The sequence below is a fragment of the Pogoniulus pusillus genome, chromosome 18 (genome assembly GCF_015220805.1).
Source record: "Pogoniulus pusillus isolate bPogPus1 chromosome 18, bPogPus1.pri, whole genome shotgun sequence".
NCBI classification, from domain to species: Eukaryota; Metazoa; Chordata; class Aves; order Piciformes; family Lybiidae; genus Pogoniulus; species Pogoniulus pusillus.
In genome coordinates, this window is record NC_087281.1 from 6,471,866 (window position 1) to 6,492,550 (window position 20,685).

A 20,685-nucleotide genomic window follows, 5' to 3' on the forward strand; every position below is an offset into this window, starting at 1 on the left:
AAAGAGTTTAGATGGTTTAGGTTCTTCTAACCCTTGTCAGTGGCAAGTGAAGTGATAAGTCATGCAGAAGCCGCATCCTGGCTTCTTTGGACAGTGTACAGGATATGGTTAAGACTCAGATTACATGCTTTCTTCCTCAGAATACAACTTAGTTTCTTCCACAGCTGTTCCTTCAGCATGGCAGTCTTCCTCTGCCAGCAGTACTGGAGATTATTGCTTCTAATGCCTGCTGCTACGTCTTGGGGAATGAGAGTCTATCTTCCTGTGTTCACTAAGACCATTCAGAGCATTATCTATATTTGAGCTAAAGAAGTCTTTCTCCATTGCCCTCTCTGATGGCAGAGCACCTTGATACAGTAACACGTCACTACTTCCTCTTTGGAAGAGGTTTGCAGTGCTACTAAAATACAAACAAACATAAATGATACATTTGACTACTGTTCCAACAGAGCCCACTTCAGTAGAGTCATACAGATTAAGCCCTGGAAATACTGGAACTGCTGTTACTGGCAATAGTAGTAAAAGCTGACTTAGTGGAGTTGGTGATCAACAGGCATGCATTCTCTTGAAGTATTGGTAATTCTTGCTTGGCAACTTCTACTTGTGCTTGGTTGGAGCTTGTACCAGTCAGAATTCATGATGAGGAGAAATAAGTCTCTTAGAGCCCTTAAGCTTGGGGTGTAGAAGGCTCTTGCAGGGTCTTGTTTCAGGACCTAGTATGAAAGGTTATATATGCTGGAGTTCTGTTTCAAGGAGCCGTCCAAATCTTTCTGTACGCTCATGGATATTTGAAGGTGTTGTTACTGTCCAGGTGACCTGGTGTGGCCACCATGTATTTTTCCTGCCTTATGACTTGTTGGAAGGCAAAGAGTTGTCTGATTTTCAGCCTCTAGCAGAGCCTTAGCATTTATTTTGACTCATTCAGCCTTTTAATTGACTTGTGATAATGGTGATTGCACAGAAGTTGAAACTTGGCCTGAAGACAGGAAACCCCAGACAAGTACATGTGCTGAACAGAGGACTAGGTTCATTACCCTCCTTGAGTTTTCTTCTTGGCTGATTACTGGGACTTCTGCACTTACTGATAGTGGATTTATGTTCTCATCTACATCTTTACTAACTTAATGACCCTAGAGAGAGCTTGCCTAACTAGCTCTGAATTTCCCATTGGTTTCCTGTAAATACTGTGGATGCCACATTCACATCATCTGCTTTCAAAGCTTAACTCAGGGTTTAGTTTGATACATTTTGGTGACTTAAAATCCCCATACTGTTCACTTTTCATCCTGCATGTCTGGGATGGTATGAGACATTGGGGATAGGGTGCTTTTCCATGAGGTTTCCACTGAAGTCCAAGCTGCATTGGTAGCCCTCTGAATAGCACAATTACTCCTAACATTTTCCAAGCAGACACTTGGAGCTTTAGCCACAGGTTTCACTTGGCTATCCGTGTTAGTCCAGCTGCTGTCTGCAGGAAGAGTAGTGAGACTGACCTGCTGGGAAAATGTGGCATATGGGGATGAGTGTGATACTGCATTTGTATATGGATACGGACTTTCATTCCAACCAATAGTGGTTAGAGGAGTGTAGTCCATGGGGATCCTTTCTTTGTCTTTCCTCACCTTTGGAGTCTTCTGATAACATGCTTCTGAGGTGTAGTGCTTTAGTCTTATGATTGGCATTAGAAATGGTGTGCATGAAGCCAAGGCAAAGCAAAGTTATGTTTCAAAAAGGTCACGTGGGAGGAAAAGTCACCTGCATTGGAATGATAGGGCACCTGAATACTTAAGTGTCTTTTCTGGGTGGATCACGTGTCTCCAAGAGTTTTAGTTCCAAATCCATGCTTTTTAATTTCAGGTGCTTCAGCAGCATTTTGTATCTTTGGCAAGCATGTGTATGTATGTACAAAGATGCTTTGTGGCTTCTGTTTTACAAGTGTGTTAATATTTACAACCTGACTTCATGGTGTTATTTCTGCTTAGCTGAATTTTAGTTGAAATCTGAGCATAGCTTTTTAACCTACCTATAGTTATGGCACATCAGCTGTTTCTCCACTCCTTTTGAAAATGTTTTTTTAAAACAGTGTTTTCTTGCAGTGGGAGATGGAAGAATGGGATATGCAGAAGAAGCTCCTTATGATGCCATTCATGTAGGAGCAGCAGCACCTGTTGTGCCCCAAGCAGTAAGCCTTTATGTTTCATGTGTGTGATTCAGTAACCTCTTAGGTGTAAAGAGCACTTTCACATACATAGCTGTGTAAAATACTTGGTAGACTTGCACTGCTGGGAGTATCCGTGGGCAGTGTGGTATTATTGTGTGGTGTGGGATGTTTTGTTTCTGTTATAATTGGGCTTCTGGCCGATTTGCAGAAGCTGTGTACTCCAATAGCTCTCCTCTAAGTAAACATTTTAAGATTACTTTTTACACAATCTTCTGTTACAACAGTGAACTGGAGCATTTTATTTTGCAGCTGGAGATGTTATGTGCTCAGCTAGAAGTGCAAACAAGGCCATGTGTTTGTGGATACAGGGCAGTTCTGACTAGATAAGCTGAAGAATAGCTAGAGACTTCAGATTGTACATACATTAAATATATGCTAAGGTTTTTTTCTCTCTTCTTTCATCAGGTGCCATTGAAATGCTAGGTACTAGTTAAGGGTTGTGTTGGTTGTTTTCCAGTTATCTAAATTTTATTGAGGGATAGTGAAGGACTGGAGAGTTGAGGTACTGTAGATGGGTTAGACACTTCCAGACAGTGGCTGTTGGTTTATTTTTCTGTTTGTTTTATTTTGGAGTGGGTGTGTGTGGGGAAAGTCCTAGCCAAGTGCTGAGAGATGACAATTTAAAAGGGAATTTAAAGCTTATTAGTGAATGAAACAGTTCTTAAGGATAACTTTTGTTAGTGACAGGGATTAAGATTTTATTATCTTTTTTGCATGGCATCTTGGAAGTACTGAATTTTCCTTGAGACTGCTGTGATTAGAATCATAGAATCATAAAATGAGAGGTGTTGGAAGGGACTCCCAGCCATGGTCAAGTCCAACCCCCTTGCAAAGCAGGCCCATTTAGGGCAGGTCACACAGGAATGCGTCCAGATGGGTTTTGAAGATCACTGGAGATGAGACTCCACAAGCTCTCTGGGCAGCCTCTTCCAGTGCTCCATAACCCTCACAGTAAAGAAGTTTTTTCTCATTTTGAGATGAAATTTCCTGTAATTGCATTTAAGACAAGAGGCAGTGGACATGTCACTGGGTATCACTGAAAAGAGACTAGCTTCATTCACCTGACAGCCACCCTTCAGATGTTTGTAGACATTGATAAGGTCCTCTCTCAGCTTTCTCTTCTTCAGACTAAGCAGCTCTAGGTTTTTCATTCTTTGTAATCCTCCTTTTATTATGAAGGCAAAGGAAGTGTACTAGTAGTTCTTTAACTTACTCTTACTTGTCATGTATCATACCCATAGTCATAATTTTAGATTAGTTCCATCAAATGTTTTCCCACTCCCAGAATGTAAGAGGAGCTGTTGGGCAGTAAGCGTATTGTAGACAACTTACAATAGTTGGCTATCCATGTTAGTCCAGCTGCTGTCTGCAGGAAGAGTAGCTAGACTGATCTGCTGGGAAAATGTGGCATATGGGGATGAAGTGTGGTATTGCATTTGTATATGGAAGTCTCAATCTTATTCTGAGGGCTTAGCAGGAGTTACTTAAAAAATGTTAGACAATAAGCCTGTACTGATTCACTATAAATATCTAGCAGTTCAAACTGTCAGTCTAAAAAGATTGAATGTCCTGTAAAAATAATGAATGATTTTCCTGTGTTTACCCTCTTATATAGAAACAAAACTTGCAAACAACCCAATTAATCCAATTACTATTTTACTAATTCCTTCTTTTGGAGTTGTATGAAATTATGGTGAATGTTTCTGTGATATCAGTTGTTGTACCATGTTGTGATACTCTCATTTTCAGTGCAAATTGTTACCTACTGTGTAATAGTAGATAGATGAATTATGGCAAAGCTATTAATCTAATGTAACAAACTTTGGATCCAGCTTCTCTAAGTAGCTGGTTACATTCTAATTTTTGTGTTGTGTTTTAGCTTATAGATCAGTTAAAACCTGGCGGAAGATTGATATTACCAGTTGGCCCTGCAGGGGGAAACCAGATGCTTGAACAATATGACAAACTAGAAGATGGCAGTGTCAAAATGAAGCCTCTGATGGGAGTGATATATGTGCCTTTAACAGATAAAGAGAAGCAATGGTCCAGGTGGAAGTGATTTTCTGTTCCACTTACTTCTTCCACACACACACAAGGTGAAAGGGTGTGAATTTTAAGCAGATAGATTGCAAGGCCTGCCTTTGCTGCTGTCATTGCTTCCTACCCTTCCATACCATGAAAAATGACTCAATTTACATTACTACATCACCTGAGAAGGTTATGCTGGGTTTGAGTTAATTTAAAGGCAGCAGAAAAATATTGCATGAGTTGCACTTTGTTTCTTTCAGACATTTTCTTTAGTCTTTGGTGTGTTGAAGTTTTCTCTTTGTTTTGAACATCTTCTGAATTTAAACTTCCCTTCTAATGAATTTGTTGTAACTAACATGCCCAGCCATTAGGGTCAAGTGTAAAGTACTACTGAAGAATAAATCTTGGTTTGTCCTGTAAGCCAGCAGTAATTAGATGTTCATTTTTTGTTTTTCCAAAATGTCACAAATGGAGAAAAATCTTTGCAAAGTCCTCTGTGGGAAATACAGATAATGTAGGAAACACAGAAAATCTTGCAAACACTTTTTTCCTGGAGCCCAAAGCAGCAGGAAGCAGAGAACATAATTTGTTCTTCCCTAAAGTAGTTTAGTAACATGCAGAACATTTTCTCTGACCTGTTATTCAGAACCTGTGGTCTGTCTCTGATGTGAACGTATTTGTGTTTGCCAACACAGCAAAATCTAAAGGCCTTTCTAGAGGTGGTAAACCTTCCAATTTGCTGAATGAACGGCCAGTAACATAGACATAACACAGCTGTCAGCTGAAACCATGCTAGGCATTAGTATGCGAATGAACAAAGCAGCACTTTTGCTTCCTGGCAGAAAACGCCTGTGAACATATTATCTGTGTTATTGAAGTGCATAGATGTGTACTGAGTTCTAAAAACAACTCCTGAGCTTTATAACTCCTAATTTTAGTTTTTTCTTTCTTCCCCTTGATCTTCTGGAGTGTAGCTTGTGATCAGGATACATTAATACATAGTTTGAGCTGTCAGAATGTCCATTAAAAAGTACAAATAAAGCAGTTTACAGCTACTTACTTCAAGCCTCACTTGAGCGTTTCTTAGACTACTGTACTGCCACCATGTACAAATTAGTCTTAGAACAACATTAATGAGTTACTACAGAGTTTGAAGCTTGTGAAGCCTGCTTGTTATTCAGATGTTTATTGTGCAGATTCATAGTTAGTGCTCAAATACTGCCCGTATCCCCTCAGCATAGTACCCAGGGGTTTCCTCTTGTAATGCTTTGGAAGCCTTGCTTTGTGGTGAACTTTGAGTTGGGAGTCCATACTCTGCTCACTCCAGAAAACTTTCTTTTTCCACAGAAGATTTCTAGACACTTTTGCATTTCCACCTGATCTGACTATAGTAGAAATTGGGAGGGTTTTTTCGTAGCAGCAATGTGTGTTCAATAAAGAGTATTTATATGGAGAGTTTCTGGAATGATAGTGGTTATCCTTTTGCTGCTAATGGAGGTGATGTGGTGTATTAAGAACTAGAATTTTAAGGTCATTGCATCTCTTCAGTGTTGTTTTCCATTTTCTCTGCTAGCTCAGAAAGAAGTATTAGATGATTTTGTGCCTTTTTCAGTCATGATTATTGCAGGTTCTTTTCCCCAGATTTTCTTAGCAGTTTCTGTTCCTTTCTGAAATAATTCTTGGGTTTGATTATTTATTTGTAATTTAAGTGTTAAGGATATATATTTGTGTTATCAGAAAAGGTAAGTGTCTAGCCTGGATGATTCCCTTGATTATTTCAGTGGCACAGAGGCTGTTTCTTGCTGTGTACATCTGAAGTTGATTCAAACTTGGAAATGTCTATTAAAGGGAATCTCAGAAGTCCAATTCTTGTAATGTTTGGGTTTTTTTTCCTTTAATTCCCTTTAATTTCCTTTTTGTGATCTGAAGAAAATTCCCACTCTCTTCTTGAGAACTGCTGTCATTACAGGAGACCACATCTGAGTCTTTTGTTATCTTTCCTTCTTGTTGAGTCCAAAGTGTATGGTCTACCAGTTGCTGCTAGGAGACTTGGAAATATAAATTAGCATTTGTAACCTATGCTAGCACTTCCTAAACTTCAGTTTATCTTACCTAAATTGTTGAAGACCTGTGAGTAGAGGTCACTTAGAGACTCCTCTGAAAGAGCATCTTTAAGTCTTCTTGCATTAAAGAGCTGTAGTGTATGACTCTGCCTGTAAACCTGAAATTCACTGACCAATTATCTTTTTTTAGAGTAGCTCAAGAATTCTGAGCATTTAGCTTGTCATTCTTTTAGTTTACATTGTGTTATGAAATTTCTTTCCTAATGCAGGTGACTGTTTCTTACAGAACTGATATACCTTCACAAAACACAACTGGATCAGCCAGCAGCATTTTTCTAGGCTAGGAGACCTCTTTGTTGGGAAGAAAGAAACCCCATGAATTTTTGCATAGCCATTCACATGTTGGGGAAGTTAGTACAGTTCCTTACTAGGGCTGCAAGATACTCTGCAAAGCAGCACAGCAGTGACTTGATCTGTAAGTGGGTTTTGAGGTCAAACCTACCTTTAGGTGTTTTCTGTCATTCTTCACCATCTACAACTCGACCTTCTAGCAGAACAAAGCCTGGACTAGCTGGAAGGAAAAGACTCCTTGGATTTTGGTAGATGTTGTGATGGTAAATGAAGAATCTTATTTTGTGAATATTATTTTCCTCTCTTTAAATCAAGTCCATTATTTTCTAGCTTGGGTTCAGCTGCAGTAGTATTTTTAAGCTGCAGATATTATTGGGTATCTTCTCAAATGTGACACCAGGGGATATTTGGTAGTAGAATATCCACAGGGACCTTATGTCTGTTCAGAAATTAAATTCTTTAGTGTACCAGAGATTCAGTGGTAGGTGCCCATTTCTGTGAGTATGCTTTCACCTAAAATTTCAAAGGGATTAGTTGTTTTTCTTTCTTACTGTTAAGTAGGGAGAAGACAAGACCTGTTGTGCTGCACAGTTAAGAATACCTCTTGTTGGCTACTTTATTGGTGGTTCCTGTGTAAACTAGGATATCTCAGATTTTTGCCTCTCTTGTGAGAGTTCATTTATGAGTTATATTGAAAAAAACAATTTAAAGAATCCTAGAAATGGTCAGGTTGGAAAAGACTTTAAAGTGAGTCCAGCTGTTAACCTGGCACTGCCGAGTCCACCACTAAACCATGTCTCAGTATCACAGCTATATGTCTTAAATACCTCCAGGGATGGTGACTCAACCACTTTCCTGGGCAGCCTCTTCCAGTGTTTGACAGCTCTTTCACTGAAACAAGTTTTCCTAATATCCAACCTAAACCTCCTCTGGCACAAACTTAGGCCATTTTCTCTTGTCCTATCACTTGCTGTTTGGCTGACACACACCTTGCTACAGCCTACTTTTGGGGAGTGGCAGAGAGCCATAAGGTCTGTCCTGAGCCTGAGTCTTTTTCCCAGACTTCTCAACTCCAGTTCCCTCAGCTGCTCCTCACAGGGTTTGTTCTCTAGACCCCTCACCAGCTTTGTTAACTTTCTTTGGACCCACTTCAGCATTTCAATTGTCTTTCTTGTAGTGAGGAGCCCAAAACTGAGCATGGCCTCCAAGGTGCAGCCTCAGCAATGCTGAATACCAGGGGGTGATCACTTTCCTGCTCCTGCTCTTCACACTATTTCTGATACAAAGAAATCAAGGAAACAATAATCTGAGGACCGATCAGCAGTGAGTCTGAAGCAATCTTGGATTTGATTTCCAAAGGGGCAGTTGTCTTAAAAAGTTTAACTACTTACAGAACAAAACAGTAGAAAGTAGTTTAACTACTTACAAAACAAAACAGTAGAAATGATGTATAAAGATCACACAAAATTTATCTTCACTGATAAAATGAAATTACAATGAAACTATGACCTTTCTGAACAAAACCTGCAGCAACTGAGCTGCTGGGGCTGTTACACTATTCCACCTACTCCTACACACAACATGATTCAGCACCCTTTGTTAGAAATAGTTTACTATGCTTCTGCTTAGAAACACTTTACTTGTATTTCAAGTGCCTCTGATGAGCTAACTGAAAGGAGACAATTTAAATTAGCATGAATTTTTGTCTGAAATTCCTTAGGCCATGTAGAGTAGTAACGATGAGCAGTTTAAGTGTTTTATTTTGCTTCATCAAAAAGAATATCTGCAGAAAATATTTAAGGTTAAGTTTAATACTTGTGCAGAATACATAACTGGTGTAATAGGTTGCAGAGAAAATTCCTTTGTCATTTCAGCCTATGCTCTCGATTTGATAGTTGCTTATAGCAAACAATAAATACTTCAGAGCAGCCCCTTTCCAGATCAAAACTCTCAGGTGGCCAGCACCAGAACGAGAGGACACAGCCTCAAGCTACACCAGGAGAAATTTAGGCTGGAGGTGAGGAGAAAGTTCTTCACTGAGAGAGTCATTGGACACTGGAATGGGCTGCCCGGGGAGGTGGTGGAGTCCCCATCCCTGGAGCTGTTCAAGGCAGAACTGGACGTGGCACTTGGTGCCATGGTCTAGCCTTGAGCTCTGTGGTAAAGGGTTGGACTTGATGATCTGTGAGGTCTCTTCCAACCTTGGGGATACTGTGATACATGTCCAAATATTGTTTAGTCATCTCTAAAATTACAAAGTGAGAAGTAATTTGTTGCTGAAACACTGAGTAGATACTGAAATTCAGAGTCTAGCCTAATATAAATTAGACATACAGTATCAGTGGTGATATATCAAAAGAGGAAAGTCAAATGCTGTCTAATGACAAGAAAATGGAAGTGGTTCACAAAGAGCTGAGTTACAGATTTCAGGTAAATTTGTAAGTACTTGTTCAAATGTTTAATTTGAGTGCCTTCCATTAACGAGGTGGTGACAGATTGCAAAACTTGATGACTTACTAGTCCTAAACTTGTGTTATTTTGAAGACACAAGACTTTTTTGTTTTTCATCATGTACTCTGACATTTACCTGAAATGTTACCTATTAGATTTTTCTTAAAATGCTTCTTGATTTGTGGTTGGGTACCCCCCATGGGAAGTGTGGGATATTCCAGTCTATGGTTTCCATCCTAGCTAGCTGAAACTTTTCAAACTTCGTGAAATTTAACTTTTAGAATAGTGTGATGGTTTGGGTGTTACCTGCCCCCTCACACTTTTAGAAATACCCAACTAGACTCAGCCAGTTTTGGGAATATAAATGAAGCTATTTGTTTACAGCTAGCACAGCATACAAGCAGATATTTACAATATATACAGTTATAGACACAAATATGCAAGGTAAAAAGTAATACAGAAGCATAACTCCCCTCCCAGAAACCTGAGTCCCCAGGAGGGGCTCTCAGCCACCCCTACACCTTCCCCCTGCCCCTCTCAACCTTACCCCAGTCCTAAGGAAGAATAGAGGTTCAGCCAAGAGGTTATAAAGCAAAGGTGGGTTAGTCCAAATGGGAGGTGAGGTTAGGGAGATGCAGCTCAGCCAGAGCCCAGCCAGAAAGCGAGTCAAAAATGGCGAGAGTGTTATCTAATGTTTTTCTTTCTCGTTCCCATGCATCTCAGTGAGACTGTGAGGGGAGTAGACATCACCATTGTTTTCCTTTCACAGCCTTTTTCTCACCAAAACATTCTACCCTGCTTCAAACTAGCACAAATAGTAATTTTGAGTTAATGACTTGTGAAATTTGCTTTGACTTGAGCTTATAAGTTGCTGCCTCAGTTGAGAATTTCTGCTGTAATTCTAAGTACCTGAGAGGGACTATTGTGATGATTTAAAACCTCTCTCTTTATGCATAAAAGTACGTATATATGTGTATATATATATATGTTAATGTTGGAAGGAGTGCCTGATGGGATTTCTGTAAGAATCACAGCAAATAGTTGACACCAGGAAAGGGAGGAAAATACAGATTACTTAGTAGATCTTTCCTGTGGCTCCAGAGGACAACAGGATGTTTTTAATAAGGAAATAATACTCTTTTGAGTATTCTTTTAAGCATTCTAGTGGGATAGACCCTTTGCTGCTGGGCAGATAGGCAAGGATTGCATTTTTCTAACAGTAGTTGAGACATAGTAGATTTCATAGTTTGGCATCTTCTGACACATACAAGTGAAGTTAAGGCCAGCCGATGCTGTTTTGCAGTATGTATTTAACTCTGCTAGCTGTTCATATTGGGTGGAAAGCTGAGAAGTGTTACCTACCTAATTGTCTAAGGCTTTTCTGTAACTAATATGTATAATCCACCAATGCACATGTAAGCTGAGCTTCCCAAAACAGTGACAAATAAATGCTGCACACTTCTAAGACCCACACAAAGACATCATGCATTGTTCTGGGTTGGCATGCTGTTAGATTAACAAGTAGTGAAGAGCAAGTGGAGGAAAACTGTTCCCCTTTATACAGTAAATGCTCTAATAAACAGAGTATAAAAGTGATGTCTAGGATATACTTTCACAAATATTATGTGGTAAGGGATAGCTTAAAACAATGCAATATATGCAATATGCCAACAATTAAAATATTGGCATGTCAGTGTTACTTGAATTCTAATCCCATTTTGTGAAAGAAAAGAAAAACTCACCCTTTGGATACTTGAAGTCCCTTAGCAACATTGTGCAGAAGCCTTGCCAACATCTGTGGCTAGGTAAAATTGGTCTCTTTAATAGTTTTGGGGTAAATAATGCATTTTTCTTAGCATTACAATTTCTCAGGGGTTTAAAGGATTGTTAATTTTTTGTCACAGTAGAATGCCAGGCTTTTACAAAGTCATGGGAGTATGCAGTAGGAATCAAGATGAAAATCATTTCAAAGCCTATGGGAGTATGCAGTAGGAATCAAGATGAAAAGCAATTAGGTCCATGAGACTAAGCCAGCAGCAGTAGTCATTATGCTTATTGAAGTTGTAAAAATGATGCAACTCCTGGAAGCAGAAAGGGTAAATGAAGTACCTGTCCTAAGTTCACAGGCACTGTGATTTAAATTGAGTATCTGATGTTCATTCTTTTTTATCTATTGAAAGGAAGCAAATACCCATTCTGTAAAACAGGCAGGCATGGAGAACTTCCAAACCTCTGGTTATAAATGGATTAGAAAAAGAAATTAACTCCTTCAGGATGTGTTCTTCCCCCTTCTCTTTTACTTTGTGTTCTGTAATTACTACAGTTCTCTGAAGCTGTATGGTTAGTAGCCCACTCAGTGCAAAGAATGCAAATATTGATCCCTAACAAATGCCAAAGTCTGGCTTCTGGCTGCATTGGACAGCAAACTGTCATTTAAGCACTAGTTGCAACAGCCTTTTAGTTGTTTCTGAAACGTTTTGCATGCTGTCATTCCATGCTATATGGTTTCTGAAGGATAATGCCTTTGTAACTTCAAAGCTTTTGCTTGGTGCATGTGATACTATTTTTTGGGGTGGGTTAGTTTGCATGCTGACTGCAAATAGTGTTTTATGTATTGAGCCAGCAATCACATTAGTGAAGTTTTCCTTAATTTGGTGTTTGACTAAAAAGAATGATGCACCTATTACAAGAAAAATTGCAGCAAACTCCTTGGGAGTTTACAAATCATGGCTTGGGGAAAAAGAAGGCAAAGACATCTGAATTTTCTGACATTCTTAATGGTGCAGTGCACAGCTTTCAGATTTGATGGAGGCTTGAGTATAAAGTTAATGCTTTAAGAGTTATTGAAATCACTAATGGGTGATAGTTTCATTGTTGGAATGTGGGTTCTGTGGGTTTCTGTTTCAGTGTGTTTTTAATGTCCTGCAGGAATAAAAGCCTGCATGTTTTACTCTCCTCATAGTGATCTAGAGAGACTTCCTATGTATCCTCTCTCCTACCTGAATCTGCCTTTAACACATGCACACACGCTCGATACTCTGCCCTCACCCATTCCATAACCTAGTCCTAATTTGCCGTAGTTTCTTCAGGAGATAGTTGAGCTCCTTTGCAAAATAAAGCAAGTAGGTGATGCAGATTACACGACACTGGTGTGAGATTGTGTTCCTAGCTTTCTTGAGAGACTACAGCTGAAGTTAAACTTGCCTTTTTGGCAGCTACACAGTGTGTACTTTGCCAGTGCTCAGGCTAGCAAGCTGTGTTGGTTTCTAGCCAGCACGCAGCCAACAGTTAGGATGGCAGGTAGCTGTGTGTTGAGCTGTGCAGTGTGTGGGAAGTTCATTAAAGCAATTAGTCCATTAAATGTTGTGGTGCTTTGGCTGTAACCCGCCCCCCCACACTTTAGAAATTGCCCCAGCTAACTCAGATGGGCTCCGGGAATATAAATGAAGCTATTTATTTACAGCAGCACAATATACAAGCAGATATTTACAGTATATACTGTTACAGACAGAAATAGACAAAGGATAAACAATACAAAAGCACAACTCCCCTCCCAGAAACCTGAGTCCCCAGGAGGGGTCCTCAAACCACCCCAACACCTCCCCCTGCCCCTACTCCAATCCTGAGAAAGAATAGAGGTGCGGCCAAGAGGTTAAGAAGGAAGGCTAGTGGCAGCGAGGTTAATGAGATGTTGCCCAGTGTGAAGCCAAAGGCAGAGAGAGACAAAATGGAGAATGTTATCTAATGTTTACTTCTTGTCCCCACAGTTCTCAGAGAGACTGTGAGAGAAGAGACACAACCATGTTCTCCTTACATAGCCAATTGTCTACTTTCTCTCACCAAAACATTCTAGCCTGCTTCAAACTAGCCCAAATGTGAAACAGAGAGACCTGGATTTCTTGATGCATTACATAATAGGTGATATGGGATTGCTGTTGCCTTTCCATTGTTTTTTGGTGGTGTTTGGGGTTGTTTTTCTCCTTAAATGCTTGATGAGATAGTTCTAAAGTTTTGCTGAAGTGCATGGCCACTGAAATGCAATCACTTCAATCTCGAAACGTTTGAAGCGAGGTTTCCAAGGGCAGGAGAAACCTAACAGCATGTTCTTTCTCTCCGCAGGGATGAACTGTAAAAGCTACATCATCTTGACCCAAACATAGTGTTGCAGTGGACTGCTCATCTCCAGTTCGAAAAGCTTTTTGAAAACCAACAGCATTGCAGCTTGTTTTGGACTCATTCTACTGTTGTTCTCAGCATGGAAAAGCGTGGTATCCGTTTTATTTTTGTAGCTGCTCGAGGCAAATCCGATAAAGAAATGGTGGAAAGTTTTTATGCGGGCACTGTTTTATTTAACATGCCTTTAGTTCCCTTCCATCAGTTCAAAGTGGTTTTTCTGCAGAAGTGCAGATAAAGACCTTTAGCTTGTGAACTCTAATTCTGATGGGGGTACTTGAACACTCGCTTCTCTCGTCTCCTGTTTCCCTTGGTAAAGCTGCTTCTGTGCACCTTAGGACACTACGTAGGTAATACCGGGTGTTCTGTGTTCCCATGTCTGCTAGACACTACTAAAAGGACATGAACTTCCTTTTTAAGCTTTCAATGTGGTGTCACAGACTAGCATGTAGTAGATACAATCAGCTGCTTCGTGACCCTAAATCCAGGCATTTGTATATATTAAACATCAAGACATCAGAGGTGGGTGGCCAGTCTTATCGAACGTTTTCCCTTTCTAGAATTAACTAATGGAGCACTGAAATTCTGTTCTGATTTATAGTTTACTACTGAGGTGATGCACATGGATTTAACTCCCCCTGTGTCCCTGTCACTGAGCAGTTTGCACACTGCTGCTTTGCTAAGTGGAGTTAGAAGCAAAGGAAGGGGTCGTGTGCCTGTGTGGAGGTAAGGATCAGTAGTAGACTACTGAGACACGGATTGCTAGATTCTTTGGTTTAAAAAAAGTCATCCACCAGTTTGGTTCTGAAAGAAAGTCACTTTTGACAAAGCCATTTGTTGTATTAATCTTCTCATTTTTCTAACTGAGCACCCAGAAAAAAAACTCTGGGTTTTTAGAAAGCCTTGTTATTGAAGAGAACATGATACAAGTAGAAAGCATAACTAATCCTGGTGTCCTAAGTACATTAGAAACACTTTTTTTTTTCATGTAGAAGAGTAGTTGGAAGGCTTTAAAACTTTCTTCCTAGCCCAGTTTTTCTGTTTGGTGCTATGAAATGTCAACAGCAAATTGTGAAGCAGTGCAGTAAGGTGGGCTGCTTTCAGAGAGGGGAGATGTTTGTCTTGGGTCATCCTGCTCAGACTTGAGCAACCAGGAATTGAAGTAAGCAGCGTACTACAGGGTTTTTTTTTAATGGCAAAAAAGACTATAGAAAAAAAATCACTTGCATAAAAACAACCCATAGTGATCACTGCAAAAATATATTTTGACTTTTTATGCAATGATTTTGTGATAGGATTAATTCCTGAAAGCACAAAGGCTAAAATTCAACACCCTCTGAATATTAAAGAGGAGCATTCTGAATAACCTTTTGGAAGGTCAGCCCCATCCTATTCCTGTGTAAAAGATAGGCACCACTTAATTTATTCAGATGCTTGGGAGTTCATGCACCACCTCCTGACTGCAGCCTGGGAGCACACCCACAGGATGAATCTTATAAAGGAATGAATGTAGTCTGTACTCTAGAAAATACAATTCAGAACACCCCACTTGCGGCTGACAAATTTGTACTAACCCACAATCAACTGTGAATCTAGTTCTTGATGTTGAAGTGAAGTACCTTAAACGATGCATGCTAATGTTCAACCTTTTTGGTCACTGTATCATTCAGTTTGAGTTCAGCTTTATTTACATCTTCTCACTCTTTTAAAAATCAGTTAAATGAAGGATATGAGCTCAACTGTATCCAAATCCTTGTCTGGACGCAGCGTAATAAGCTAGCTTAACCTGGAAGAGGTGATAAAGCTGAAACCCCGTGACACCTTTCTGGGAGAGAACCACTTCAGGAGGTGTAAGACTTCAGGGACCAAGGCTGTTGGGATTAGTGCACCCATTCCGCTGAAGGGGTTGGTAATAGTCAAGGTACTCAGGCAGATGAAGTATCCAGAAGTAGCGTTTAGGAATTGGAAAATGAAACCCCTTCCATGATGGAGCAATGGTTCTGAAGTAAAAGCTTCTTGGAGAAGAGGACAAGTTGAAATGCAGAAGCTTTGAAGAGCTTGAAAAAATGCTGTGTGAACTGTCTGAACTGCTACTTTGCCAAATAAAATGAATTGAGAGGAAGCTGTATCTAGGTGTCTGTCCGCTTTTGTGGGGAGTTTTGGCTTTTTGGCCACACCTTGAGGACTGTGTTCAGTTCTGGGCCCCCCAGTTTAGAAGGGACATTGAGATGCTTGAACGTGTCCAGAGAAGGGCGACGAGGCTGGGGAGAGGCCTTGAGCACAGCCCTACGAGGAGAGGCTGAGGGAGCTGGGATTGGTTAGCCTGGAGAAGAGGAGGCTCAGGGGAGACCTTATTGCTGTCTACAGCTACCTGAGGGGTGGTTGTGGCCAGGAGGAGGTTGCTCTCTTCTCTCAGGTGGCCAGCACCAGAACAAGAGGACACAGCCTCAGGCTGCGCCAGGGGAGATTTAGGCTGGAGGTGAGGAGAAAGTTCTTCACTGAGAGAGTCATTGGGCACTGGAATGGGCTGCCCGGGGAGGTGGTGGAGTCGCCGTCCCTGGAGCTGTTCAAGGCAGGATTGGATGTGGTACTTGGTGCCATGGTCTAGCCTTGAGCTCTGTGGTAAAGGGTTGGACTTGATGATCTGTGAGGTCTCTTCCAACCCTGATGATACTGTGATACTGTGATGCTGTGATACTGGCTGTTTAACCTTCACAGGACTTGAAATGTGCAAAAGGAAAGCACACATGAATAAAAGTAGTAGTGGTTTACTGAATGACCACAGCTATGTGGCCATGTTCAGTTAATGCATTGCAGCAGTTACCAAGCCTGGTGATTCCACACTGAATATAAACTTGGCTGTTGGGAATTTTCTCAGCTCACATCTATGTGTTTTTGGGAGCAGGCTGGATGTGCAGTCTATGAATGCTACTTGCCACCTATTGTTGAATGCAGCTAGCTAGGAGTGCATGATCTGCAGGAATTGAGATGTATCTTTTTAAGAGATGCAATGGTATTTCACTGTATTGTAGTGACCACTTCTGTGCCACCATAGCCTGGAAGAATTAATTGTCTGAATCGGAGAGAGTCACTTGCCTAGCTGTTTCCAAGGAGTAGAAAGCCTCCAGGGCTCGCACAGAGGATCCAGGAGCCCATACCTGTGTCTTGAAAAGTCACAAACAATTGTGGGTGCTCTGCAGAGAAGAGCAGTCTGGTGTGCCATAGGGATGCTTTCTGTTTTCATAGCAGGAATTGCCTGTTTATTATTTCATTTCAAACTAGGCAGCTAACTTGAAGGTATAGAGACCATTACACAAGTTCTCCCTTTTTGTGGATTTAGGGTTTCGTGTTGTGTTTGGGTCTTGTTGAGGGAAAACAGTGCACGGAGGGTGTGCACCAGCCGTGCTGGTTGAGGCCACCTGCATGGTGGCTGAAATGCTTTGTAGTTAGCAAAACGTGCAATAATGCCTGGAGCAGTGGGCTCTCACTAGTAGGCTCTGGAGCATCCAGCTGGCAGCAGTTGTCTCTCTCTGTGCAGTGTTTTTGTGACAAGATGACAAGCTCTAGGGTTTTCGAGAGTGGATGGGCTGTGGAATTCACTATCAGTGCAAAGAGGCAAACTAAAATACGCAGAGAAAACCTGTGAACGTCCTCTCAGGGTGGTGCTCACCCATTCTCAAAACAGCAGGGGTTTCTTATTTCACTGGTCAGCGTGCCCTAGGACACACTGCATTTGATTTAAATGCAGCTCACAGAAAGAGGAGGAGATTGCAATTCCTTCTCGCTTTTGTCACCATGCAAGTAATGCAAACCAAACTTGTGATTTGTATTTCTAGTTCCATTTAGCTGGCTTGAACATACTGGGATGTAGTTAAAAAGGTCAGTCATACAAATTACCTTTCTGGAATCCTCCTCTCCTTTGTTCCACATAATGTGGAAGAGGTATTGTGTTAAAGTGAATGAGCAGTGGTCCTGGCTCTGGAAAGAAGGCGTGGTGCAAGTACGTGATACAGAACAAAGCAGCAAGGAAACAAACAGAAGCACAGAAGGGAAGTGCTGCTTGAAAGGCAGCATGTGTGCAAGAGGATGCCGCAGCTGATGAGGCCTGAAATTTGCATTTCAGGGTGTCCAGACTTTGCACATTGGGAAGTGTAACCTGGAGCTCAGATGCTGTGATACACAATAGATGGATTCAAGCATGTGTTTTAAGATGGTTTTGTGGGTTTGTGCAGTTGGCTTTTGTTGGCTTTACTTGCATTTCTGTCTGCTTATTGTTACAAAAGGTTGAAAACCAGTTGTGGAAGTGCACAGGTATCATGAGGTATAATAAACCCTTTTGCCTTTCCTGGCTGAACTTTTGTTCATACAATGCTTGATAGGAACTTTTGTTCCCAGTGGCAAGATTTGGGTTTTGATGACTCAGTCAGGTTGGAGGGAACCAGCTTGGGCTAAAACTTGTGCAGGTAGAGATCCTATAGACTTTCCTCTCCCTGACCTGTTTGTCTCGCACATTTCATCCCTGACATACTTGGATGCTTTCTGTTCCAGGTGGTAGTTTTATAGGCAGCACAAATTCATAGTGCAGCTGATGCATTCTGAGTTATGCTGTGAAAGGCTGTTACTGTTCTCTCATGCTCTTGGCAGGGTGTTAATGGGATGCTCAGCAGAACGTGCTCAGGAACTAAAATCATATTTATTGAAACCATTAATTGCATGGACATAGTTATTGCTGAAATATGTAGGGAGGAGATCCAGCTGCCTGCTGGAAGTTGCCTGTAAGCTTCAGGAAGGAGAAATGGGAGGAACTTTGTGTCTCATCACACCAAATTTGAAGACTTGTGACCCAGTTGCTTGAGTTTTTAACAAAACTGTTTTAGCAACAGCAATCTATTTTAATCAAGGCTGTTGATGAAGTGTCTCATTATCTCACTTTGATCCCATGTTTGTTCATGAGTCCAGCCGTTTTCTTTATATGCTTCTGAGAAACTGACCTGGTAAGATACTCTTGAGAACATTCCCTGATGCTGCTGAGAACCTATAGTCCCTTTTTTCTGCCATATATGTTCCAGCGTATCTATTTGCATCTTATACATCTTTATTGTTAACAGCTTAACTATGTTGTTTACCCCATTCTGCCAAATCTCTTTTTAATCTAATGGAGAAGGGTCATCTGAGGTTAATTAGTAACTTTGATTTTAAGTGCCTTATGGACTAGGAGGATACTCTCAAAGGCATCTATCTGGTGAAGGAGATTGGTGATTCAGAGCATCTGCCTTGGTTAATACTGCAGTTAGAGCGCTGGAGAAGCCTGTCTCTGGTTCTCTTGTGCACATACAGATCTACTTCTGGCCTTATATTCTCGTTTTCTGACTTAAGTATTAAATGAAAAAGATAGAGCTGAGATCCTATTACGCCCTCCCCCCTTTATTTTCCCCTTTTCATCCCTGTTTACAGCATGTTTCCCTTCCTCAGGTCAAGCCACTTGTTTCATGGGCTTGCAGTTTTCTTGCTCATTATTACATGGTCTTTATACCGGTCTGCTTTGAATCTTTTCTACCTTTAACCTTTGCTTTTACTTAGCTTTTGCCACTAGAAACTGGAAAAACTCAGTTCCTGACGCTCATGGAAGCAGCAAGTGTAGACCTCAGTGGTGCATGACTGAATTCTGTTGGGGCTTACTAGAAAGGCACCCTTTGTTTTGGGATGGCCTGTTCATGTTGCTATTGGTTCCTACTGCTGACTCGCTCTGTGGAGTTCGAGATTGAAACTCTTATGCTTTATCTAGGATTTAAAAAGCAAATGGGGCATCACACTGACCTATTTCAGCCTTTTTGTTTTACAAATGTGCCTTTGGAACTGCTGCTGCTATAATCCTGCAGTGCTATGGATAGTCTACAGCAGGGATGTTCAGTCTACAGTTCCTTGCAGAAGTGGTTAGCAAGCAACCCATGTTACAGAACAATCTGGCTGATAATTGTGGCTAAAACTCAGGTATGTATCACCCCTTACTTTGAAATAATTTCTAAGTGGATGGAAATCAAGCCTGAAGGGCAAAAAAAAGAACATATGAAGGGCAGTCCAACTGAAATATGTATCTTGTTCAACATTAAAATACAGTGACAACTTATAATTACTCCTCCTTATACACAAAGTGATAGCACAGGTGTACACTAGCAGAGCAATTGGTACTCTGCTGGTAGTGGACGTCTGTAGACATGTGTCTGTGTTTAGGACAGGAAAAACATCTGACAGGCCTCAAATAGTGACAGTTTGCACACAGGGTATCTAACCTCTGCAGTGATAGAAGCATTGGATAAAAACTCTAGCTACTGAAGTTTGCTTGAGAAGCCATAAGAGCAGTTAGCAATGCAACCATGAAGATGGGGTAGAAGCAGGGCCTCCTTAACGTCCTCCTTTGTGATCAGAGAGAGGGTCCCAAGCTTGGAGATGGCTGGGAAGGGGCTACACAAGTAGTGCCTGTAGGAGGCAGCAGCTGGGAGCAGCTTTTTCTGCTGGTGCTCAGATGTGCTCGGGCTCAGTAGCTCAGGATGAAGTCAAACAGCTGCCAAGCAAATCTATTATTTGCTAACTTTGTCTTGCTCTTCATCTAGCTGATGACATCCAGGCTTTTGGGTAAGGTGTAAGCTTCCTTTTTATTGCAGTCCAGCCATGGAGTTTGCAATTACTCAAGAAGTAAAAGGCCTCAGGCTGGTCGTCTGCACAGCAGCAACTGTCACCATGTACCCTCCCATAAGGAAGAGTCCCTGGCAGGACTGTGGCAACTCTAACACAGCAACACCTGGACTCCTGTGCTACATTTGCTGTTTGCTGCTCTTGCTCCAGCTGTGCTTGAAGTGTTTGATCTTGGCTGTTGCAGTGAAATAGACGAACCTTGATTCCACTCAGGGGCAGCTCAGCAACAAAGCCTGCTATCAGGTAAATGAACTGGAATGCTGAGCAGCTTCTGGCACCATAACTGTGCTGGCTGGCTTGTGCTTTCTGTGAGATGTTGCTATTGTCGTGCCCAGGAGAACAAAGCCAAACCTTTTGTTCTCCTTGACGGAGAGCCTAAGTAACATGTTTCAGTAACAGAAGCACTAAAAGCACAGTGAGGAAAGAGTTACTTTTCCTGGTGCTGCGGTGGTAAGAGGGTGAAGGAGAATTAGGTGCTTAATTACACCTGCAAACAAAGCAAGCTGACACATTTTCACTGATGGGAAATGATACCCCAGCCAGACGGTTAGTGCACCTTTGCTAGAAGATTGTATTTGGGCAGGCAGTCGCTCTGCTCTTCTCAGTCTTCCTACAAAGCACCTCAACACCTTCCACCTTTTAAGGCTATTTCAGAGAGAGGAGCAACAGAACAAGGGGACACAGTCTCAAGTTGTGCCGGGGGAA

At 41.3% G+C, this 20,685-nt stretch overlaps 1 protein-coding gene across 4 annotated transcripts in view; it reads left to right on the forward strand.

Annotated features, from left to right (window-relative positions):
- Positions 1–15,415, forward strand: part of PCMT1 (protein-L-isoaspartate (D-aspartate) O-methyltransferase) — a 37,415-nt gene extending 22,000 nt beyond the window's left edge. For 2 of the 4 annotated variants that reach the window (XM_064158299.1, XM_064158302.1), the window contains exons 6-8: positions 2,097–2,182; positions 4,101–4,270; positions 13,234–15,415. In XM_064158299.1, the coding sequence (XP_064014369.1) occupies positions 2,097–2,182; positions 4,101–4,270; positions 13,234–13,246 (269 nt within the window). In that variant the 3' untranslated portion in view covers positions 13,247–15,415. Of the gene's footprint in view, positions 1–2,096; positions 2,183–4,100; positions 4,318–13,233 lie in introns of all 4 variants that reach the window. The other 2 variants (XM_064158300.1, XM_064158301.1) reach the window with 2 other exon arrangements.
- The last annotated feature ends 5,270 nt before the right edge of the window (positions 15,416–20,685 follow it).